Raw genomic sequence first — 17,958 nt, 5'->3', positions numbered from 1 at the left:
GCAGCAGCTGCACCACCGTTCCACCCAAATAAAAGCATGATAGAGGCTTCCCACCCACCAACCCATCATAGAAACATAGAAACATAGAAATATGGTGCAGGAGTAGGCCATTCGGCCCTTCGAGCCTGCACCGTCATTCAATATGATCATGGCTGATCATCCAACTCAGTATCCCGTACCTGCCTTCTCTCCATACCCTCTGATCCCTTTAGCCACAAGGGCCACATCTAACTCCCTCTTAAATATAGCCAATGAACTGGCCTCAACTACCCTATGTGGCAGAGAGTTCCAGAGATTCACCACTCTCTGTGTGAAAAAACTTTTTCCCATCTCGGTTTTAAAGGATTTTCCCCTTATCCTGAAGCTGTGACCCCTTGTCCTGGACTTCCCCAACATCGGGAACAATCTTCCTGCATCTAGCCTGTCCAACCCCTTAAGAATTTTGTAAGTGTCTATAAGATCCCCTCTCAATCTCCTAAATTCTAGAGAGTATAAACCAAGTATATCCAGTCTTTCTTCATAAGACAGTCCTGACATCCCAGGAATCAGTCTGGTGAACCTTCTCTGCACTCCCTCTATGGCAATAATGTCCTTCCTCAGATTTGGAGACCAAAACTGTACGCAATACTCTAGGTGTGGTCTCACCAAGACCCTGTACAACTGCAGTAGAACCTCCCTGCTCCTATACTCAAATCCCTTTGCTATGAAAGCCAACATACCATTCGCTTTCTTCACTGCCTGCTGCACCTGCATGCCTACTTTCAATGACTGGTGTACCATGACACCCAGGTCTCGCTGCATCTCCCCTTTTCCTAATCAGCCACCATTTAGATAATAGTCTGCTTTCCTGTTTTTGCCACCAAAAATGGATAACCTCACATGCATATCATAGACATGATCAGACAAATGAGTTAGTGCCTGGAACTGAACTGAACTTTTGAAGAAACATTTGTTTGAGAAAAGATGTGGGTATTCTTTGGTTGTCTCCTCCCATTAAAGTTATTCCCTTCGTGCATGAACTGTGTGCTTGTGTATTGTTTTTGTTTACTTTTGCATGGCTCTTTTTCCCCAGTTTATTGCCCTGCTGTCACTCTTCAAAAGTCCATGGCAAATCCAGAAAGGACAATGATCACCAATTCCGAAGAGGAAGGAGCTTCCGAGCTTCGGGTGCGGAAATCCAAGTACCATGTGGATCGACAGGTCATGGATGAGAAGGATCTGGAAATAGTGGCACAGCGAACAGAAAGAGCTGACCCATCAATAAGGGAACAAATGAAGAAATCCTTCAGGTTAGTGGCTGCTTGCTTACTGCTCAAAGGTGGACATCAGTTCCTAAGTATTGAGAGTTCCTGAGTATTGAAAGCATTTTATTTCCACTTCTAACCAACAGCCCAATACTTACAGCGCTCAGGTGAAGACAAGTTGAGCTTATTGTCCTAACCACAAGTACGGTGAGGTACAGATTAGTTTAGTTTAGTTTATTGTCACGTGCACAGAGGGACAATGAAAAGCTTTTATTGCATGCTAACCTGTTAGGGAAAAGACTATGCATGATTACAATCGAGCCATCCACAGAGTATAGATACATCATAAATAATGTTTAGTGTACTATAAAGTCCAGTAAAGTCTGGTTAAAAATAGTTCAAGGATCTCCAGTGAGGTAGATAGTAGCTCAGGACCATTCTCTAGTTGTTAATAGAATGGATCAGTTGCCTGATAACAGCTGGAAAGAAACTGTCCCTGAATCTGGGTGTTCGTTTGTACCTCTTGCCTATTGGGAGACGGTAGAAGAGGGAGTGACCGGGATGAGACGTGTCTTTGATTTTGCTGGTGGCCTTGCCGAGGCAGCGTGAAGTTTAAATAGAGGCAATGGAAGGGAGGTTGGTTTGTGTGATGATCTGGGCTGCGTCCACAATTCTCTGCAATTTCTTGTGTCTTGGATGGAGCTGTTCCCAAATCATGCTGTGATGCATCCCGATAAAATGCTTTCTACAGCGCATCTGTAGAAGTTGGTGAGAGTTGTTGGGGACATGGCTTTCAACCATCCCTACTTGGGCATCATCAATGTACAGGGGTGGGGGGGGATGTGTACCACTTCCCTTTCTGAAGTCAATCACTATCACCTTGTCTTGCTGACATTGAAAGAAAGGTTGTTGGCTCGACACCAGGTCACAAGGTTCTCTATCTCCTTCCTGCGTTCCTGCTACAATGAACATCTCACTTGCAGCAGCATCACAGGCTGCTGGATGTCATAGAAAATGCATAGATAACATAAATTCTACATGAAAAGAGAAAGACTGCAAAATAACAAGACGTTAGTCAAAACACAATTAGGTAGCAACCCCATGGTCTTGTAAGAGGTAGTGTAAGGTTTTCCATTGTTGAAGTAGGATTAGGGTTGTGCAAATTGGTTCCAGAATCTGCAGGTTGTAACTAGGTTTAGAGTCAAGAGTCAAGAGTTTATTGTCACGTGGCCCAGATAGGCCAATGAAATTCTTGCATTGCTGCAGCACAACAGGATATTGTAGTCATAAACACAGATCAGATCAGTGTGTCCAGATACCATAGAATATATACATACACACATCAGTAAACAGATAAAGTGCAATAGGTAGTTATAGTTCATAGTCTGTTTGAAGTTGTGTTTAATAGCTGGCTGTGGGGAAGAAGCTGTTCCTGAATCGGGACGTTGCAGATTTCAGGCTCCTGTACCTTCTACCCGATGGCAGCGAAGAGATGGGTGTGTGGCCAGGATGGTGTGGGTCCTTGATGATGCTGGCAGCCTTTTTATGTTTATTATTGTCGTGTTAATGAGAAACAGCATGCAATCCCGTCAAATCAGATGATACTATACATAAATACAGCCAGGCCAAACTGAAGTACAGTAGGTAGAGCAAAAGGAAAGATAGAGTGTGGAATATAGTTCTCAACATTATAGAGTAACAGTTCCAGTGATAAATTCCAATGTCTGCAATGAGATCATCAGACTGCACGCTAGTAGATGGAAGGACTATTTAGAGATACAGAAGCTTTAGTTTAGTTTAGAGATACAGTACGGAAATAGGTCCTTCGGCCCACCGGGTCCGCGCCGACCAGCGATCCCCGCACATTAACATTATCCTACACTCACTAGAGACAATTTTTACATTTTACCAAGCCAATTAACCTACAAACCTGTATGTCTTTGGAGTGTGGGAGGAAACCAAAGATCTCTGAGGAAACCCACGCAGATCACAAGGAGAAGGTACAAACTCCGTTCAGACAGCACCCGTAGTCAGGATCGAACTCGGGTGTCCAGCGCTGCATTCACTGTAAGGCAGCAACTCTACCGCTGCGCCACCGTGACCGTCATCTACAGTGACCTGGTAGCCTGGTGACACTAAAGTGGGTGGTATTGCAGAAAGTGAACTTGGTTGTCAGAATTTGCAGAAGGATCTTGATCAGTTGGGCAGGTGGGCTGAGGAATGTTTGATGGAATTTAATGCAGAGAAATGTGAGATGTTCCATTTTGGGAGGTCTAGCAAGGGCAGGGCTTACACAGTGAATGGTAGAGCACTGGGGAGTGTTGTAGAGCAGAGAGATCTAGGAGTGCAGATACACAGTTTCTTGAAAGTGATGTCATAGGTAGATAGGGTGGTCAAGAAGGATTTCAGCACATTGACCTTTATCAGTCCAAGTACAGAGTATAGAAGTTAGGAGGTTATGTTACAGTTATTTAAGACATTATTGAATCCACATTTAGATACTGCGTGGAAACAGGTCATTCAGCCCACTGAGTCCACGCAAATAACAACCACCCTTGCGCTTGTTCTAACCTACATACTAGGGATGATTTACAGAATCCAATTAACCCACAAACCTGCACGTCTTTGGAATGCGGGAGAAAACCGAAGCACCTGGAGAAAACCCACCCTGTCACGGAGAATGTACAAACTCCAGACAGACTCCACCCGAGGTCATGATCGAACCCGGGTCTCTGGCGCTGTAAGGCAGCAACTCTAACGCTGTGCCACTGGGTGCTGACGGGAATGTGGAGAGGATGAAATAAAATGAGTGTAAATGTGTGCTGAAGGACTGACAAGGACTTGGTTTTGCCTGATGAATAGATAGAGTGCATTTGAGTATAGGAGCAGGGAGGTTCTACTGCAGTTGTACAGGGTCTTGGTGAGACCACACCTGGAGTATTGCGTACAGTTTTGGTCTCCAAATCTGAGGAAGGACATTATTGCCATAGAGGGAGTGCAGAGACGGTTCACCAGACTGATTCCTGGGATGTCAGGACTGTCTTATGAAGAAAGACTGGATAGACTTGGTTTATACTCTCTAGAATTTCGGAGATTGAGAGGGGATCTTATAGAAACTTACAAAATTCTTAAGGGGTTGGACAGGCTAGATGCAGGAAGATTGTTCCCGATGTTAGGGAAGTCCAGGACAAGGGGTCACAGCTTAAGGATAAGGGAGAAATCCTTTAAAACCGAGATGAGAAGAACTTTTTTCACACAGAGAGTGGTGAATCTCTGGAACTCTCTGCCACAGAGGGTAGTTGAGGCCAGTTCATTGGCTATATTTAAGAGGGAGTTAGATGTGGCCCTTGTGGCTAAGGGGATTAGGGGGTATGGAGAGACGGCAGGTACGGGATACTGAGTTGGATGATCAGCCATGATCATATTGAATGGCGGTGCAGGCTCGAAGGGCCGAATGGCCTACTCCTGCACCTAATTTCTATGTTTCTATGTTTCTATGAAAGAACAAAGTGTTTTCAGTAGATTCATGAAATAAATTCTAATTCTTTACACTGGTAATCAGGATCGGACATAGGTCGCTGCTCTACTAAGATATGTATCGTCGGCACAGTATGATATGAATTACATGTAATATAGAGGTTTCTTCATTATTTAATTTCAGGAAACCAAATCTGTCGCACCAACATGGTATTTCCAGTTTGCATGCCAACTGAGTTTGTACTCAACAAGGCTAATCTGTTATTAATGTTAGGAGGGATTAGATGTTTGAACCAGGACTGGGCATCCTTTTAATTCAAGCCCTTGGAAATGTCAGAGAGAGGAACCTTTATACCTATGTCCTAGATTTGAATCCAGAGCCTGACAAATAGTATGGAGCTGGGCCTGTCATCTAATCCTCATCTAACTCAACTTTGGGAAGTGAATGCGTAGGAAGGAATTGCAGATACTGGTTTAAACCGAAGATAGGCACATAAAACTGGAGTAACTCAACGGGTCAGGCAACATCTCTGGAGAGGGTCAGAAGAAGGGTCTCGACCCAAAATGTCACCTATTCCTTTTCTCCAGAGCTGCTGTCTGACCCGTTGCGTTACTCCAGATTTTTGTGTCTATCCTTGGGAAGTGAATAGTGCTTTTATTGTTTCGACTGCCCCTTCTATCACACGTGTGCTTTTGAATTGGCCACAGAGAACATTCAAAATATGGTCACAAATCACACACAGTAAGTCACTGGTCCGCAAAGGAATTTTAATAGTTGAAATATTCTTGAACCTTGAGCCAAGTGTGTAACAAAGTGAATAGCATATGGAAATTCTCCTTTGAAATAAAAATATGATAATTATATGGCAATGAGTTTTTAAACCTGTATACATTTTGAAAAACTGTTTTTTTAATTTATTTAATATTAAACTTTTTTGTGTTTATTACAGTATGTTTACATATGTGTGGTGCTGTTTCAAGTAAGAATTTCATTGTTCCATTTCAGGACATAAGACAATAAAACACTCTTCACTCGTGTGGAATATGAGGTACAGCAGCTCATGGTCCACAAGGGGTGGCTGATAATCCAATGGTACAAACATCTAATTCTACAATTTTAGGTTACTTCTATAATCCCCTTCCCCCACCCCTTTACCCCCCAGGCTCCCTCCCCCTTCCTTCACCAGTCCTCCCCTGTGCCCCACCTGGACTCGCATCAATGTCTCCCCTCCCCCTTCCTCTCCTCCTCTGACTTCACAATTTGCAACTCTTCAATCCTTCTGTCTCACACCTTCTGTTCTCAACTCTGGCCTTTGTTCCAACCATCTGCCTATCAAATACCCCTCTCGCATGTGTCCACCTGTTACGCGTTGTCCTGCTTCTCCTGTCTCCCAATTTTCTTCCACCACCACATCTCCACGATCAGTCTGAGGAAGGTCCCAACCCAAAACATCATCTATCCATGTTCTCCAGAGATGCTGCCTGGTCTGCTGAATTACTCCAGCACTCCAGTGTCCATTTGGGACCATATTTCTCCATTGATGTCGCCTAACCCCTGAGTTACTCCTGCATTTGTATCCCTTTGGGACCATATTCATTTCCCCAAAAGCCGGGTGCGAATCAGTTGTCCTTTTTATCCAGTGCCTACATTGCTAATTCCAAGCGACTGTTCTCCACTGCTGATGTTTTACCTGAGTCGACCCACAACTATGACATTTCCTTTATGGTGACCCCAGGCTAATGATCTGACGTTCAAATACCACCAAAGCAGTGATGAAATTGGATATATTTAATTAGTGATGAAATGAATCTAAAGTACTCAACTACTTTGGTGGGATTTGAGTGAACATTTTCAGATCATTAACCTGGGGTCACCAATCCAATATCTACTGTGATGCCATTAGATGCCTCTTGGATTGGCAATAAAATGAGAACTAATTAGAAACACAGTTACATGCTTGAACCTGCCAACTGGTTTTCCATGCAGAGGCCAAATGCTTCCTCACTGAGAATAAAAATTAAAGTGAGTCATTTTTGTACATTACAAGATCAGGACAAATTTAGTACTTAGAGATACAGCATGTAAACAGGCCCATCGGCCCACCAACACCTATGCTATCCCATGTTCGCATCCACTAGCTACATGTTCAGGGCAATTTACAGCAGCCAATTAACCTACAAACCGGAGCACCCAGAGGAAACCCACTTTCTCCCTGTGGCCGCAAGGGTTTCCTCCGGGTCCTGCGGTCTCACCCACATCCCAAAGACGTGCGGGTTTGTAGGTTAATTGACCACTGCAGATTGCCCCGAGTGTGTAGGGAGTGCATGTGAAAAGTGGGATAACATAGAACTAGTGTGAATGAGTGATCGTTGATCGTTGACTGGCATGGACTCAAGGGGTCAGAGTTTAAGGATAAGGGGGAAATCTTTTAGGACCGAGATGTGGAAAACTTTTTTCACACAGAGAGTGGTGAATCTCTGGAATTCTCTGCCGCAGAAGGTAGTTGAGGCCAGTTCATTGGCTATATTTAAGAGGGAATTAGATGTGGCCCTTGTGGCTAAAGGGATCAGGGGGTATGGAGAGAAGGCAGGAACAGGATACTGAGTTGGATGATCAGCCATGATCATATTGAATGGCGGTGCAGGCTCGAAGGGCCGAATGGCCTACTCTTGCACCTATTTTCTATGTTTCTATGTATCTTTCAATGTATCAATCAATTCAATCAAACCTTCTTTGTGTAGGAAGGTACTGCAGGTGCTGGTTTAAACTGAAGATAGACTGGAGTAACTCAGTGGGCCAGGCAGCATCTCTGGAGAAAAGGAATGGGTGGCATTTTGGGTCAAGACCTTTTGATCAGGCTGAGAGTCAGGGAGGGGGAACAAAAGACTCTGCTGGAATCCAGAGCACCAAACGCTAATGATTTCATGATTTCTGGCTCAATGACACTAATTTTACAGAGATTCCAAGTTCAAAGCACAACAAACATGATTTAACATAAATTAAGTAAATCTATTTAATTGCTGCTGGATTGATTGGATCATTATTGTCCTGTGGGAAACCAATCATTCCTATGTATCTCTGATTAATGCTGAGATTTAAATATATAAATAAATACCATCTGAGGTGGCCTTACAAGATATTCAGATTGTAATATGGGCCATGGAATTTTACCCTCTGCATGCTTGTTTTTTAAATTTGCTGTTTAAAGTCTATCCCTTCAACTAAACTTTTGACCATTTACTTTATTCACCAAGATTTAGTTGTGTTTTGTTATAGCACCTAACAAAACTGCAAAATTTCCCCCACCTAATTTAATAGGGCCCGGGAGCAGATTTGCTAGAGAATGATGTTTTACTCCAGACCTGTTATTTTCAAATGTCAAGGTAATGTTTCAATGAATTAATGCATTAATGATTTGGATCAGTATCAACAGTCAAGTACTGGAATTTATTGCGAGAGTACTGTGGTTCAATAGTTCATTGTATAATTCAGGGCCATATAAGAGATTATTAATTAACCTTTGGTCTATACATGGGCAACTGCAAATGTTAGAGTCAGTGAGGTACAATGTTCACACCTTCCTCTCAGAGTCACTGATATTTCTATGTTGTGATTTCAAACAAGTTGCTAATTAATTTTTCAAGACAATCTTTCATATATATTCAAGCAATTATTTATCATCTATTATTTTCTTCTATCTATTTGGAGGGGGGCAGCGGTAGAGTTGTTGCCTTACAGCGCCAGAGACTCGGCTTGGATCCTGTCTGTATGGAGATGGTACCTTCTCCCTGTGACTGCATTGGTTTTCTCCGTGTGTTCTGCTTTCCTCCAAAGACGTACAAGTCTGTAGGTTAATTGGCAACAGTTAGTCAAAAAAGTGTCCCTAGTGTGTAGGATGATGTTAGTGTTGGAGAGTGATCACTGGTTGGTGGAAACTTGATGGGTTGAAGAGCCTATTTCCACACTGTATCTTGAAAGTCTAAAATAAATCTAATTTTCCCTGAGATAAATGTAATTGTTGTGAAACATTTCAAACTTTTCCAACTGCCACCCAGCAGTCTATAAAAATGAGGTGATGAGCACAGGCAGGTCTGTTCTAGTTTGCTTAACTGTCTTTCACTGGCTTTACACACCACTGCGCATGTGCAATTCTTACTTTGTAAGGGTCCCCAAAATTAATTGCTCCAACGTGGGGTCACCATGCATTCAGCGGGCAAAACCTAAGAAGTTTCCTCTCAAAATCCTTTCACCCCTCTGCCTCTTTCCCCTTTTAAAATGTTCCAAGAACCCAATCTTTGACCAAGCTCTTGATCAATAATATCCTCTACTGTGACTTGTTGCATTGTTGGTAAGAAGTAATGGGAAGGCTGTGTGGTTCCAAAACCAGCTAACCTCCAATGTGTTCCCTATCAGTGGTATGGATGAGGTTCATTCCAAATAATTTATACCCATTTAAGCCCATTTCACAACTTCAGGACATCACCAAGCATATTTGCAGCTATTGAATACTTACAAGATACAAGATACAAGATACATTTAATTGTCATTTGGACCCCTTGAGGTCCAAACGAAATGCCGTTTCTGCAGCCATACATTACAAACAAATAGACCCAAGACACAACAACACAACATAATTTACATAAACATCCATCACATCATTGTGATGGAAGGCCAAAAACACTTATCTCTCCACTGCACTCTCCCCCCCCACGATGTCAGAGTCAAAGTCAAAGCCCCCGGCTGGCGATGGCAATTGTCCCGCGGCCATTAAAGCCACGCCGGGTGGTGCAAGGTCGCACACCGGGTCTTGCTGTTAGAGCCCCCGGCGTGCGCTCGCAGAGTCCCGAGGCCATTCCAAGCCTCGCGGGGTGGTGCTGTAAAGGCCCCGCTCCAGGAGCTCTTCAACCCCGCAACTCGGGCGGGGGAAGTCGCCGTTGCGAGAGCCCTGAAAAGCGGTCTCCCTCCAGGGAGCCGCGGGCTCCCGGTGCCACCGTCCACAGACCTGCCGTTGGAGCCTCCGACTCTCCGGTAGCAGCAGCAGCAGCAGCAGCAGCAGCAGCGCTCCTCCACCGCTCCACCCGCTCCGGACTCGGCCAGCCCCGCGACGGCGACGGTGAGTCGTAGCACCAGAGTCCCCGGCTTCTTCCTGTTGGAGGCCGCTCCTCGTTGCGGCCCCAACGACAACGGAAACCCGACGAAAAAGGTCGGGTCTCCAGTGCAGGGAGAGATTTTAAAAAGTTTCCACCCCCCCCTCCCACCCCACCCCCACACACACACCCCAACAAAAAATAACAAAAACTACATTAAAACACAGACAAAAAATAATAAACCGCGGACAGACTGCAGAGGTCGCTGCTGACGAGAGTCGCGCCGCCCACCGGATCCCCTGGGAGTATTGTTACTGTTGTATTTGTGAGCATTCTATGGCATTGTGTGTTAAGCACAGACTTGCTTTGCCATTCTTCCATCAGCAACAAGGCAATATAAATGTTCATACTAAATTAATAAATCCTTGCTTAATGACCAATGACTTAAAGAGGCTATTCATATCTTGAATGCATGCTCTACTCATTTTATAGTATGTGCAATTCTTTTTATAGTAACTTTTTAGAGGGGCTATAAACTGATCCAAGCCTCTGATTTCGACTTGCATTATCCATTCATCTTGCATTACACATGTAATCGATGTAGTGAACCAGATATTGTTGCAACTTTTACATAGAAAGATAGCAAACGCAAACAGAATAACACTGTCAGGGCCTGAGTTGATTCTAGCATCCATTATATTGACTGTAGCAAAACATTCATGCAGATTTTCATCAATCACACAGTTGGAGTTTCAATGCAGAATTTGGGCAATGGATTTTCAGTGAAATTCATTTCACATGGTATGGCACATTTTATTCAAACTATGGGCTCATAAATGGAGGAATAGACAGAAAAATGACCAAAGTCACATTGAATCTATATTAAACATTGGTTAGCCCACAATCACTGATAACCATTGTGTGTGCCAGAGCTGCCCCATTCTGATGTTAGCTCATTCATATTCCCTCTGCATTTCCATGTTTACTGTTCAAGAATGCCGAGATCTCTTTGCACATCTCACCATTTCCCATTTGTTCACCATTTAAAAACTCTCAGTGTTTCTGTTCATACACGAGTTGTGTAATAGAACATGTGCTGCTCCAATGTACTGTTGACAATATTACCTCCATGGTCTATCAATTGAATGTGTCAAACAAAGGTACTGTAAACAAGAAAAAAAAGACACAAACTGCTGGAGTAACTCTGCAGGTCAGGCAGCATCCCTGGAGAACATGGATAGGTGATGTTTCGGTTTGAGACCTTTCTTTAAACGTGGACAGGTGACTTTTGAGTCGGGATATTTCTTCAACAAGGATTGGTGACGCTTTAAGTCGGGACCTTTCTTATATCTTTATTACGGGTGGCGCCGTCAGCGATGGCAGTCTCGCCAACGGTCTGTCTGTCTTTTCATATTTTTTGTTATTTTTAGTGCGTTTTAAAAGTATGTGTTAATGTTCTCTGGTTTGTTTTATGTGGGAGAGGGGATCGGGGGAAACTTTTTTTCAATTTCTTACCTTGCCAGAGATGCGATTGTTTTCCGGATCGTATCTCCAGTTGCTCTGCGGCCTATCATGGAGCTGGCGACCTTGTTCAATACTGATTTTGAGACCAACCGCGGGGCCGAGGACTTACCATCAGAGCCTGCGAACCCTTGCCTGGGATCGACGCTCCAACTGAAAAAGCTACTTTTATAACTACTAAACCAGGTTCGCTTCTTAATAAACAGACACCACACAAACTGTTTGGTAGACCAGTTCAAAACTTTACTTAACATCGGCCAATGGAAGGGAGCGAGAATTCCAGCTAAGTGACCAACACAGACACTCAACTGTGCTCAGCCACCTTCTCTTAACAACAGAATTACATTGCTTTAAATAGGGTTTTTTTGTCCCCTTAGCACATTCCACAGACATTAGTCATGGTCAGAGGTACAGGAAAAGGTTTCCACAGAATGCATCACATCAAAGGCCTTTTGTTTACATGGTACAAGATATACTAAAAACATTGGCCATTTGCTTTAGGTCATTTTATCTCCAAAGAGATCACCCTAGCTTTTTCGCTGCTTCCTCTCTGTCACTTGGTCCCTCATAAACATAGGCCATTTGTTTACAAAGATGTGACTAGCTATGTCTCTCTTCCTCACTTGGGAGACAATGTTATAGGATTTATTATCTCACACACCACAACCTAAGGCAAGCCTAATTTGACACTAAATATAAGCTGTAAGCTAGCCCAGAAGTCAATTTAATATCTTCTTATATTTTTAACTAAAATTCGGCTTCATCATTACCGCGGCATGTGGATATTTACATTGAGGAATTCACAGTCTCGGGTAGAGACTGTGAATTCCAAAGTCGCAGGAGATTCGGCCCAGGGTCCGATCACCGGACGGGGGGAGCTGAGATCCTCCCCGATGCGGGAGCTTGATCGCCCCGAAGCGAAGGGCCCAACTGCCGGCTACGGGAACCAAGATCATCCCGTCAACGATAGGCTTGAGGCCCCCGACCGCAGGAGAATAAAGAAGGGAAGAGATAGAACTTTTCTTTTGCCTTCCATCACAGTGAGGAATGTGGAGGAGTCACTGTGGTGGATGTTTATGTTAAAATACAATTTGCGTGTCATGTTGCTTTTTATTAGTATGACTATGGCAAATCAAATTCCTCGTATGTTGCAAAACATACTTGGCTAATAAAGTGTGATTATGATTATGATTTATTAGCACTTGACTTACTTGAGCATGCAAGCATTGCTTTGATTTCGAATAACTTCACATTTGGTTTACCGTTCCAATTTATCACTTGTTATATACCAAGTCACAAGACTCGCAGTTCAAATACGACCCATGTGAAATGAACTTGTCAGATTCACCAACCGGCAAGAGCTTAAATTCAAACTGGAAAGATTAATAAAACAAAACTCAAGTAGAAAATATAAATTATGTTCAAGGGTTGGCACTAAAATTCAACCTAATTATTCTTATGGTGCTGAAGCTGACATTAATAATTAAATAGTAATTAAAATATTATTTAATGATTATAACAATAATAATTATATTCTGATCAAAATAATAATAAGATAATTATATTATCATTAATGTAATTGTACCATATTGTATTATATTAAAATAATATATATATTTTTTTTAATATTTTATTTTATTAGAAGTACAATCATATGGCACCAAAGTGCATAATATATATTTTCATAATACATTTTATGTACAGCTTATTTTTTTTTTTGTTATAATAAAGAAAGATAAGAATAAGAAAAATAAATTAGATAGTAAAGGATAGAAAGGCGTGAGATAAAAGTGTGTGAAGAAAAAGAAAAAAGACGAATGAATGAAGAAAGTTGAAGAAAAGAAAATAGGAAAAAGAGAATAAGACATAAAGAAAAGAAGTAAGGAGATCATTGCTTCTTCCAATAATTCAGGAGTTATTTTTTGATATCCTTGTATGTATTTTTTCATGAAATCGCAAATATGAAGATATTTAAAATATTGGTTGTTTTTCAATTTAAATTTTAATTGTAATTGTTGGAATGATAGTAGGTTTCCCATTTCGTACATATCCCCGATCCTTCTAATTCTGAGACTTTCCCATTGGTTATATGTTTTATCAATAAGGGATGGTTTAAATAAAGGGTTATTCGCTATTGGCATTAACAATTATAAATTTCTTAATTTTTAAGATAATTTTATTTGTTTCCAAATTCTTATTGTACCATATATAATTGGGTTCTTCTTATATATTGTGTAGTTCAGTTTTTTCGGGGAGAAGAGGATCATTCCTATATTACAAGGAAAACAATCCTCTTTCTCCGTTTTTACCCATTCTGTCTGTTGGGTAGAACTATCCAGCCAATAAATTATATTCTTAATATGCCCAGTAATAATACATACAATTCGGGAGTGAGAGTCCCCCGACATCTTTTGGTTTACATAAGTGTTTTTTTTTAAATTCTATGTGATCTATAGTCCCAAATAAAATTAGTAATATTAGAGTCTAATTTAAAAAATATATATATTTTGGTATATATACCGGTATAGACTGAAATAGGTATAGTAATTGTGGTAGGAAGATCATTTTTATTGCATTTATTCTATCTAATAATGATAAAGGAAGTGTTTTCCAAAATTTAATCAGCGTATTAAGTTTATTTAATAAAGGTTTAAAATTAGCGTTGAATAATGCTTTATATTTTCTAGTAATCTGAATACCCAAGTATTTAAATTTTTCTGTTGCGATTTTAAAGGGGGACTTCAGTAAGTGTGTAGGTTCTTGAGGTTTTAACGTCATGATTTCACTTTTATTCCAGTTTATTCTATATCCAGAAAAAGACCCGAATTCCTTTATTAAATTTAATAAATTTGGTATGCTCGTTTGTGACTTTGTAATATATTAAAGTATATCGTCTGCATATAATGAGATTTTATTCTTTGAGTCCCTAGTATTATAGCCCTGAATATTCGGATGAATTCTTATACTTTCAGCCAGAGGTTCTATCATAAGGGCAAATAGCAGGGGTGATAACGCACATCTCTGCCTATTACCACTTGATAATTGAAATTTTTGAGATAACATGTTGTTAGTTAAAATTCTTGCCATCGGTTTATCATACAATAATTTTACCCATATAATAAAATTCTCTCCCATATTAAATGTTTGCAGTACTTTATATAAGTATTGCCACTCTACCTGATCAAATGCTTTCTCTGCGTCCAAAGAAATAATTGATATATCTTCTTCCTCTACTTTATGTGAGTACATTATATTAAACAGGCGTTTCAGATTACTAAATGAGTATCTTTTGGGTATAAACTCCGTTTGATCAGGGTTTATCAATTTTCTAATATATTTGCTTAATCTTCTTGCTAATGTCTTTGCTAAGATTTTCTGGCCTGTATTTAAAAGTGATATAGCTCTGTATGAGCCCGGATCTTCTAAATCTTTATCTTTTTTTGGAATAAGCATAATAGTTGATTCTGTTAGTGTTTCAGGTAGTTTGTTTTCTTTAAAAGCGTGGGAATATAAATTAAATAAGTAAGGGGTCGTTATCTCATGGAATTTTTTATAAAATTCATTACTAAAACCATTTGGTCCCGGTGTCTTACCATTTTTCAACGATTTTATTGTTTCACCTATTTCTTTGATTGTAATTTGAGCTCCAAGTTCCTCTTGTTCCAAAAGGTCCAGTTTTGGAAGATTACAGTTATCTAAAACATTTTTAATTTACTATCTTCTATTTTAGTTTTAGATGTGTATACATTTTGATAAAATTGAGCAAATCTATTATTAATATCTTTAGGTAGTATTAGTAATTCACCTTTCTCTGATTTAATTTTAGTTTATAGTATTTTCCTTTTCTTGTTTTTTCAATTGGCGAGCTAAAAGCTTATGTGGTTTGTCACCAAACTCAAAATGTTCCTGTTTTGTAATTTGGAATCATCTTATTACTCTTGCTGATAAAATTCGATTAAGTTTAAATTTCAGTAATATTATCTTATTGTGTTTATCTGTCGTGGAATCTTTAGCATTATCTGACTCTAACTGTCTGATTTCTTGTTCTAACAACATTTGTTCTGCCTTATTCTTTTTATTTTGAAAAATTTGATATGAAATTATAATTCCTCTAATAAATGCCTTAAAAGTTTCCCATAATAAAGAAGGTGAAGTACCTGTATTTGTATCAAAAAAAAAAAGTTTAATTTGTTGTTTTAAATATTGATAGCCTTGAAAGTCATTTAAAATATGTGTATTAAACCTCCAAAAAGATTTTTTACTCAGCATTCCCTCAAATTTTACTGAAAATGTCAACGGAGAGTGATCTGAAATACTACTAATGTGATATGTTGGATTGATTGTATATGGCATTAATTTTATATCCACTAAAAAATAATCAATTCTTGAATAAGTTTAATGTACCAAAGAGTAAAATAATATCATTATAATATTACATTAATAATATTATGTTTATATAAATAATATTCATGTATTTATAAATATAATAATATATATAAAAATATAATAATATATTTATAATAATCAACATGAATGGGTGATTGCTGGTCGGCGTGGACTCTGGTTAATAAGGGCCTTTTTCAATGCTCTATCTCTAAACTAAAATTAAGCTAACTTTTTTGTTTGGTACCTAAACTAACTTCAATGGACAACCTCAATATCTGATTTTGTTTCTAGCAGAATGGAGTTCAGTTGATTTTTATTTGGACAAGTGAGTTGTATTCAACTATCGGACAACAATTTAGAAATCTCGTTGCTGGGTTTTCTGAAGGATTTCAGCCATGTCTTTATGTTGTCAACGGGGAGATCAAAAATGTCCACAAACGCTAACACTAATTAATCACCTTTATTTTTTCAGATGTTCGAACTCCAAAGCCCAAACTTTGCTGTTCAAGTTGGTCCCGATCCTTCGCTGGCTGCCCAAGTATCCTATCCGGGAATGGCTGCTGGGTGACGTCTGCTCTGGATTCAGTGTTGGAATTGTGCAGTTACCACAGAGTGAGCACTTCATCCTTTGCAAACATTAATTCATGACAATGGCACGGCCTCTTACTATGACATTAGAGGCTCATACACTTAATCCCAGGATGTAGGATGGAGTCATAGACAGAGTCACCAGATGAAATACCTGCCAAAATGCACTCCAAGGAACATCGTTGAATATGAATGTTTTGGCCAGCATTAGATGTCACACCTCATACTCAGTGTTACTGAGGTGAACACGAAGAGGAGCCACCATTTCTGCAGTGATAATCCTGTGTAGTGTGGAATATGGCTACTCATGTTGTGCTCTGGTTTGACCTGACTTCTAAAGCCTTTTTGTTTTGTTCTGTGCCATATAGTCAATCCCAGCTTTCTTTCTGCATAATGACATAAAACAGTCAGACAATGCTCTTAAAAGGGATCGCTAATATTCTGGTAGAGTGGCTGCCTCACAGCGGCAGAGAACTCGGTTCGATCCTGACCTCGGGTGCTGTTGGTGTGGAATTTGCACGTTCTCCCTGTGACTGCTCCGATTTCCTCCCCCATCCCCAAAATATGTGTGATTTCAGGTTAATTAGCCTCTGCAAATTGCCCCTAGTGTGTTGGGAGTGGATGTGAAAGTAGGATAGCAAAGAACTAGCGTGAATGGGTGATCGATGGTCATCATGGACTTGGTGGACTAAAGGGCCTGTTTCTAAACTAAACTAAACTTCTCATTGGTGGCTAAGAAGAGTGAACATCTATATCACCGTCTCTATCTCTTGTTTCCCTTTCCCCAACTCTCAGTCTGAAGAAGGATCTCAACCCGAAACGACACCTATTCCTTTTCTCCAAGCATGCTCTCTGACCCGCTGAGTTCTCCAGCTTTTTGTGTCTATCTTCGGTTTAAACCAGCATCTGCAGTTCCTTCCTACATATTATTATTATTATTAATTGTTTAATATATAAACTAACATCAAGGGGAACAATCTGATAGCTATTGCTTTCTCTATCATTGTACAACTCAATTGAACTCTTATGACCAGAGAAAGAAGTCAATCAAATCAGAAGTTGTACCATGTAATACATCTAATAAGATGACATCTCACCAGAGCCTCCGCATTCTAATTCTCAGATAATTGAACAGGACAGGACAAACAATATACTTTAAAATGAACCGTAATTTGGCCATGAATTATATACTGAAAGATCGTGAACCCAACCATCTTAATTTCCAAGAAAAAAATAAATCTACTAGTATAGGAGCATTAACCTAATTTATGTAGGAAGGAGCTGCAGATGCTGGTTTACACCAAAGATAGACACAAAATGCTGGGGTAACTCAGCGGGTCGGGCAACACCGCTGAAGAAAAGGAATAGGTGACGTTTTGGGTTGAGACCTTTCCTCAGACTGAGAGTCAAGGGAGTGGGAGACTAGAAATATGAAAAGGTTCAGAACAAACCAGGGCCGGCACGGATGACCAACGAAAGGTGGAGCCAACAATGGCCCATTGTTGGCTGTGGAAAGGGTGATTACGAAGGGACATGCGGAGGCGAACAGTGGAGCTAGGGTTGGGGAGGAGCGGAGAGAGAGGGAATGCAGGAGTTACTTGAAATTAGAGAAATTAATATTCATACCGCTGGGTTGTAAGATGCCCAACTTAAC

The 17,958-nt window shown here is 40.4% G+C and overlaps 1 protein-coding gene across 8 annotated transcripts in view; it reads left to right on the top strand.

Moving 5' to 3' along the window:
* Window positions 1-17,958, top strand: part of slc26a6 (solute carrier family 26 member 6) — an 88,112-nt gene that overhangs the window by 19,013 nt on the left and 51,141 nt on the right. For all 8 annotated transcript variants that reach the window (XM_055648077.1, XM_055648079.1, XM_055648076.1 and 5 more), the window contains 2 exons: window positions 1,073-1,289; window positions 16,189-16,328. In XM_055648077.1, the coding sequence (XP_055504052.1) occupies window positions 1,105-1,289; window positions 16,189-16,328 (325 nt within the window). In that variant the 5' untranslated portion in view covers window positions 1,073-1,104. The remainder of the gene's footprint in view (window positions 1-1,072; window positions 1,290-16,188; window positions 16,329-17,958) is intronic.

Source organism: Leucoraja erinacea, chromosome 16 (genome assembly GCF_028641065.1).
Source record: "Leucoraja erinacea ecotype New England chromosome 16, Leri_hhj_1, whole genome shotgun sequence".
In the NCBI taxonomy this organism is placed as follows: Eukaryota; Metazoa; Chordata; class Chondrichthyes; order Rajiformes; family Rajidae; genus Leucoraja; species Leucoraja erinaceus.
This window is presented reverse-complemented; position numbering and strand designations above follow the sequence as displayed.